Source organism: Hyperoodon ampullatus (assembly GCF_949752795.1).
Source record: "Hyperoodon ampullatus genome assembly, chromosome: 20".
Classification (NCBI taxonomy): Eukaryota; Metazoa; Chordata; class Mammalia; order Artiodactyla; family Ziphiidae; genus Hyperoodon; species Hyperoodon ampullatus.
This window is the reverse complement of record NC_136933.1, coordinates 36,415,131-36,422,424: the sequence shown is the minus strand read 5'-3', so window position 1 is coordinate 36,422,424 and position 7,294 is coordinate 36,415,131. Positions and strand designations below refer to the sequence as shown.

Genomic DNA, 7,294 nt, shown 5'->3' with positions numbered 1-7,294 from the left:
CTCTAGTTTCCTGTGATGTCCTGGGTAATTATTTATCGTCCATCTGGTCTACGGGTTTCCTTCTAAGCCTTAGAAAGATACCTGGTTAGACACAAGCTGCGTTGATTGCAACCTAGACAGCTTCTACCAGGTGGTAAAGGGTAAATCCAGTGAGTGATGGGGAGCAGGGAGAGGAAGGAAGTAGAAGGAAGAGGAGGTGGAGGGGAGGGAGGAGAGGAAGGCGGGCTCTCTAGAAGAGCGCCGCGGGTGATGGCGACAGAGCTAGGAGTCCTGCGGACGGTTCTTCTAGAATTTTCTGTAGAACAGGTGGACTAGAATCTCCCTAGCATTCATTCTGGAGGAAAATTGGGGGTAGGGTAGTTTCTTCACCTCTATGGTCATTAATCGCTTCTGTGACAAGAACTCGAGGTCCACGGGAGCCTTTCGTGTGCTTCTTCACACACTCCAGTGTTCCATTTTCAGCCTTTCAGTCACGTCAAAGAACTTGTCATTTTAACTCCTTGGGTATTTATGCTCCCCTCACAGACCACTGATAAAGTTAACCTGAGAAAATTTTGAAGAATTCATTTTGACCCAGTGGGCCACTTGTAAATCGTGTCAGTTCTGTGCAGTGAGTCATGCTGGACAGAAATAGCCATTGTGGGTGGAATTCGGGAAATCTCAGCACACATGTAAAAGGTGGCAATTTCCCTTCCTAAATGCAGGCTGAATGTCTGCATTAGGGCCCAGCTCACGATTCACCTTCTGAGCAGGAAGGCTGTAACCAAGACACCGCCTTGTCCCAGAAGTCACAATTTATGCGTCTAATTTTTAATTTTCCTCAGCTTAGGTCCCGGAAGGATATATTAAATTCGCTTTGTGGACCCCATTAACTCTAAACTGAATAATGATGTTACTCCAGGCTTACGATCCGTTTATAGTAAATTCTCTCTATAGGAGACTCTAGGAATCCTATATTCCTCCATGACAGAGTTTTAAGGCAGTGCATAAATGAAAAGGTTTACTCAATTTACCTAAAAGTTACTCGTAATTAACTGACATCAAGAGACCATGCTTGCCGAGGTGGTGAATAGCAAATGAGAACTCTGGCAGGAGAGGCTATTCATTATGTGGCTTAAATCAGAAGGCAGAAAACTCAAATGGCTTAGCACTACCTGTCTGGTACTCTGGCTTAACTCCGTGGTTAAAGTGGGTAATAATGACTTATAACCAATTTTTATTTTTTCATTGTCTTGGTAAGATGGCCAAAGCCAGATGAATAGCATAGGGAAAATCTAGATAAATAGCCCAACACGTGCATATATGCAAATCAGTGGTCTTTCGTTTATAAGTCTTTTTAGAAATACGGACGTCATTCACATTGCATGGCAGACTTTCTTGTCTACGGTGAGGGGGGACCGCAGAGCTAGAAATACCGGCGGGCAGTGTCGGAGTCAAGGCACATGCTCTGTTGGAGGGTCGGGGGCATCTTTATACAAGGAAAAACGCACGTCATGACTCTAGATTATGGCAGCTTTGGAAAGACCCATGCCCCGAGGTAATGGCTGTGGTAAAGAGTGTCGCCAGTATTTCCTGGGTGGTGTCATTGGGAGACTACAGGATACAGCGGAGGGTACTTGCTGACAGGGCATCTCTGCTCACCTGGGTTTGAGCCACTTCTGTGAACTTGGGCAACTCGTTCAAACTTCTCTAAATCCCTTCTGATTCCCACTTCTAGAATTTGATGCATTTTAAAGGGTGATGGAAATCAGCTCACCCCTCGGAAGGAAAGTGGGGAAGAATCTATCTGGGTCCCCGTGGAAAGGGGAAGAGCTCTGCGGTCCTTCATGTATTCCCAGGGGTGGGCTGGCTGCAGTCTGCAGGAGGTCAGATGGCACCTGAGGCCGGGGATGGGGAGGGAGGGGCCGATCCTGGCCCGGTGGTGGGGGGGCTTCTCCTCCTTTGCACTATAGCAAGTGCGCTGCTGTGGGCGCTGCCCAGGTGGGTTCTGCCACAGAGCGAGCACGATGCGGATCAGTGCCCTCCCGCTGCCTCTTCTGGAGCCCTGCATTTCAAAAGCACCTCACTACCAAATGTAAAATAGATAGCTAGTGGGAAGCAGCCGCATAGCACAGGGAGATCAGCTCGGTGCTTTGTGACCACCTAGAGGGGTGGGATAGGGAGGGTGGGAGGGAGACGCAAGAGGGAGGAGATATGCGGATATATGCATACGTATAGCTGATTCACTTTGTTATACAGCAGAAACTAACACACCATTGTAAAGCAATTATACTCCAGTAAAGATGTTAAAATAAATAAATAAATAAATAAATGGGGGAAAAAAAGCACCTCAGACAGCTGATTTGCTGTTCAGCGGGTGAGAGAAAGGCCTTCACTTGGGAGCAAGCCAGGATAAAAGGAGAAAGAAAAGGTAGTGCATAGAGAGCGCGGTGGGCATGGCTAGGGCGGCATCACAGGCAGGGGTCTCCCCTCATCTTTAAAGCGCTGGGGGACTGCTGTCAGTTCAAGGTGGTTATAGGCAGGTATTGTACTTATGCGCAGGTCCGGCACTTGAAACCACATGTGTAATGTGCGATGCATCTAAACGCCTGAATGCACATTTCACAGGATGCGGCAGCCGCATATCCCCTGCCCAGAAGATTCGGCTCTGAAGATACAATTTTCACCTACAACGTTCTTCTTTGCCTGCAGTCAGACATGACTTCTAGGGAAAGCAGTGTAGAAAGTGAAAGCAGGAATTCGCATGTGTTTTTCTGGCTTATACCCCCATTTGGAGTGTGTTAACCTCTAATTCGAGGAGAAAAAAATAGACCCTTTGGCTGAGTGGAGTGACCTGATTCTTCTTCTTCTGGATCAACGTTATCAAGTTGAGGTTGTCACTACAAAGCAAGTGTGACAAAGCCTGCCTTTTCAGACTAAACTCAAAAGCCTTGGCCGGCCAGCCTGGGATTGCTGACCTAAGCACCCCCTAAATCAGGCGATCTAGATGTAGATGTAGACATCTCCAGGACGCTGGGAGCCTATCAGGCCCAAACTGATTATTCTAATCAAGAGTTTTAATTAAGCACTTATTGCCAGGACCACAGGAGTGAGGCCTGCTGTCAAGGAGTAACGGGTAGTATTTTTGTTTTTCCTTCTTCTTCACAGTGGTAATGTTTGGCTTTGTAGGGGCATCCTTCACGGTTTCCTAAAGTAGGCCATGGGGAGAGTTCCCTGTGAAGCACACACCGTTGAACAGGCCATGTGGCCGGTGGACACCACAATTAGAAAAGAAAATAAAAGCTATGATCAACTGGTTGCAGATGAATCAATACCGCAACAACGGCATCTATTTGCATCCTCCACCCCCAAAACACAAAAGCCGTCCTGGCGGGCCCAAGGTTTTAAAAAATATATCAACACACACACGTTGGGTTGGCTTTTATTGGAATGCCTAGATGCAATCTATAGTCATCAAGTTATGGAAAATTCAGGTCACATATAAAGTTAAGAAGGCAAATGAAAAGAACAATACAAATCAGACAAAATTTACATCTCAAAATATCATGAAAGCATTTTGACTGGCTTCGCCTAAAATACTTTGAATATTAATTTCTCTTTTGTGAGCTAATTCTTTTCATTACACAGTCCCCCACCTCCCTGCCCACTCTTAGAAAACGGTCTTTTGTTTCCATATTCCCCAAGGTCACTATTTCTTGTAAAACCGCGTCCAGGTCACGAGTCTTTTGAGAAAGAAATAGGCTCATTATATCCACTAACAAGACACGAATTGGGTTGATTTGACTTCATCTAAAATAAGCACCAGGAGATACTCCAAATCTGTTACTCATCGGTGCCAGTGTATAGGACCAGTCCATGTCACGAGGAGGGTAAGGCTGGGACTTCACTTCTGTCATGTGGTACAAGCTTTCCATGGTCGATACATTAGAAACATTTCTGAGAATTTAGACTCAGAGCCTCTTTCAACCAAAAGGACTTACAGCATGCTAAATGCAGCCCTGCAGAGATGCCATGGAACAGAACTGCAAACACCTATGTCAACAGTTAAAAAATAAAATGTAGAACAGAGCCATGTTAATGTGGTTTGAAATCTCATAGTTTTCTAAATTCGGGCTTCATAATACTCGCCAAAGGATTTCCAGGATAAAAAATATTACTGCTAATCTGTGCTTTCATTCTAATAAAATATCAGCATTCATCAGAAGATTAATTACTTCGGTATGCTCTACCAAATACACAAAGACAGTAATAGCACTGATACTGTAAATTCAGTAGCTATTTTGAAACTTTCCCAGCCAATTTGTTTAATAAACACGCCTACTGTGCAATTTAGAGTATGTGATACATACAGAGCAGTTAGAAAGTTATCTCCAGTACATCACTTGAACCTTTATATGTACGACATGTTCACTTAGCTATGTTTTATCACCATTATACATAGAGGAAGACAGCGTGTACGATAGCTCAATGAACTGAGAAAGGTTTTCTGAAAATATTTTTGTGGCTGAATTTAGTGCTCAAGAAAGAGACGTGCCAGAACGGCCAGAGTCGCACGGAAGTGCAGGTGCTCGGCGCGCGGGCACGCGGGCAGGAGGGCCCGGCTGCCAGGTCACTTCCCGCGGCGTCTGCCACCCCCGGCGTCCCCGAGACAGAGATGAGGCTGCCGTTCAAACCAGCTCCCGGGCAGGCTGGGTCGTGCGGGCTTAGGGCAGCTTTTGCCTCCCTTTCTTGTCCCTCTTGGTGACCTGAGGGTCCAAACTCGAGACCGGCCAAGGGACCCTGACTTTCCCCATCTGGCTGTCTCACCACAGCTCGGTTTCTGCTCGCTTCCCTGGATCTGAAGACACACGTTTGTGGTCACGACCGCATCAGCCCCTTTCCTGCTCACAAAGGTTTCCCGAGCACCCGACGCGGTCTCTCGCCTCCATCACGAAATGAGGCTTCAAGGAACGCTAACAGCAGAACCCTGGGGTTAACGCCACCAACTCCCCACGGACTTCCAGGGCCGAGAGAGGGCCAGAGAACTCCTCCCGCCCCGTTTTTGTTGTTTTTGTTGTTTTGTTTTTGTTTGTTTTTGTATCTTCCGTTACATTCCACCAGCCTTAGTTTCCTACCATGCCTCTTAGCTGATAATGGTTGAGGACACTGGCCTGATGAAAAGGAGAAGAGAAAGGAGAAGTCCTCTGATGAGCCAGCCACCCACGTAGGACTGCACTGTCCTACCCATCTAGCGATAGAAAGTGGCACATTTTTTTCAACCTGATACAAAAATATTAACACTTCCGGACATTATAGGCATAAGTCGTTATATCTCTACAATATAATAATTTATACTGTACAGCTATAACAGATAACAAAAGGTGCAATCCTTTTTAAAAAATCACACAGTTCACATGTTTTTATCGTTTTATTTTTAAGTATAAACTTTTTTAACACTTTACATAAATTAACTCCTCTGAGACTAATATTTGTTGTACAGTAAATTGTAATTCATATAAAAATCCATAAACAACTTGTCTCACATAATTTACAAAAAAATCAGGGCTTCCTTTGCTCATCATCAGTGACAAGGATTCCGTGTGGGCCGGTGTTTTTCTCCGCGAGGCACACCACGCTGGCCTCGTAAAATCCCCCAGGAATCCCCGCCCCGGCCGAAGTCACTTGTGCCAACGTCCTTTTACAAAGCAGCACAGGGGAAGCAGTCGGGTTGTCCAGGAACAGTAACTCTGCATCACATTCTACCATTAACAGGGATATACATCACACCCTATGCAGAGAGACTACTTCTTGTAAGCAAAGGTCGACAGCTGGGTAATATCTGGAAACACTGTGTTATCTCTACCTTCTTTAAACACAGTGCCTCGAAGAACAGACGGCCCGGGGCAAAATGGTTGGCCTTTTTTTTTTCCTTTAATGATCTGTTTTCCTCGCAATACTTTCAGTCCAACTGAGTGCAGCGATATGCATATGTAAACATATTCTTTAAAGCCGATCACCTTTAAGGTCATTCAGAAGAAAGGTTTTTGTTTTTGTCTGTCTGCTTTGATTTTGGGGGGGGTTCTTTTTTTTTTTTAAGAGCAGTCTGGCTCTCCTCGGTGCCGGGGAGCCCCGTCGGCTCGCGCCCCAGACACATCTGCACGGAGGTGGCGCTGCGCCTGGGGCCTGGAGAGGCAGGCGGCCCCGCCGGCTCGGCCCCGCGCGCGCGCGCGCGCTTCCCCGCCGCCGGCGCGGGCGTTACCTGCGGCCGATCTCGCTCTGGCGCAGGAACTGGATGTTGTCCGCGCTGTCTGCCAGCTCGGGGTACTGCTCCACCGAGAGCACGTAGTAGCCGTCGTAGCCCTGCACCCTGCCGGCGCTCAGCAGCTGCCGCTTCTCGCCCTCCGTCCAGAGGCGCGCGCCCTCCTCGCCGTCGCGCACGCGCTGCTGCTCGCGCGCCCAGGCCCGGGCGAGCGCGCGCTGCCGCGCCTGCTCCAGCACGCGCGCCCTCTCCTCGTCCAGGGTCGCGCCGTAGCGCACGTGCAGCGCCAGCGCGCCGAACTGCAGCTCCACGTCCGCGAACCTGCGGGTCCTGCCGTTGACCACGGCGGTGGACTGCGACACGGTCACGTTGATGCCGTTCTCCAGCGCCCGGCGGCCGCTCGTCAGGCGCAGCGTGCCCAGGTCGCCCTCGGGCGTGCTGGTCTTGATGAAGTGGTGCGTGTCCCTGCCCTCGACGGTGAAGTGCAGGTCCTCCAGGTAGAGGGCGCTGTTGAGCACGGCCGCCACCTTGATGCAGTCCTCGTCGGCGATGTTGAGCGCGTTGGTCTGCACGCGGCCCCGGCTCACGGCCAGCATGACGCCCTTGCCGATCAGCGACTTGACCGTCGCGAACCACAGCCACGACGGCGCGCCGCTCCCCTGGCGCGCGCTCCCCCGCACCTCGGCCATCCTGCCCAGGGACAGAAAGGCCTTGGCCTGCCTCGCCACCTGCTGCTGGACTCCAAACGTGGGCTGAAAAGCGAAACAGAACAGGAGGGCGCTTTAGAGAACAGTCTCCGCCCGGGCGGGGCTCCGACTGCGGGCAGGAAAAACGGAGGGGCGGGGGGAAGGCGGGGAGCGGGGGGCCGGGGAGGACCTCCGTCAGCTCTTGAGAGAGGCCGAGGCTTCGCCGGCCCCCGGGGTCCTCCCCCTCAGGCTGATCCCCAGTGTGTTTCCAGAGGCAGAGCGCATGCTGCTTAGCAAAGCGTTTTCCTTTCTAACGTGGGCGGAGCATGCAGGGCTTTTGCCTTCTCTCTCTGTTTCGAGATGCCCTTTT

The 7,294-nt window shown here is 49.7% G+C and overlaps 1 protein-coding gene across 8 annotated transcripts in view; it reads right to left on the bottom strand.

Annotated features, from left to right (window-relative positions):
- Positions 1-5,924: 5,924 nt before the first annotated feature.
- The window catches only part of TENM3 (teneurin transmembrane protein 3), a gene marked incomplete at its 5' end in the record, with an annotated part of 440,276 nt that continues 438,906 nt past the window's right edge, over positions 5,925-7,294 (bottom strand). For all 8 annotated transcript variants that reach the window (XM_079726500.1, XM_079726501.1, XM_079726502.1 and 5 more), the window contains one exon: positions 5,925-6,990. In XM_079726500.1, the coding sequence (XP_079582626.1) occupies positions 6,235-6,990 (756 nt within the window). In that variant the 3' untranslated portion in view covers positions 5,925-6,234. The remainder of the gene's footprint in view (positions 6,991-7,294) is intronic.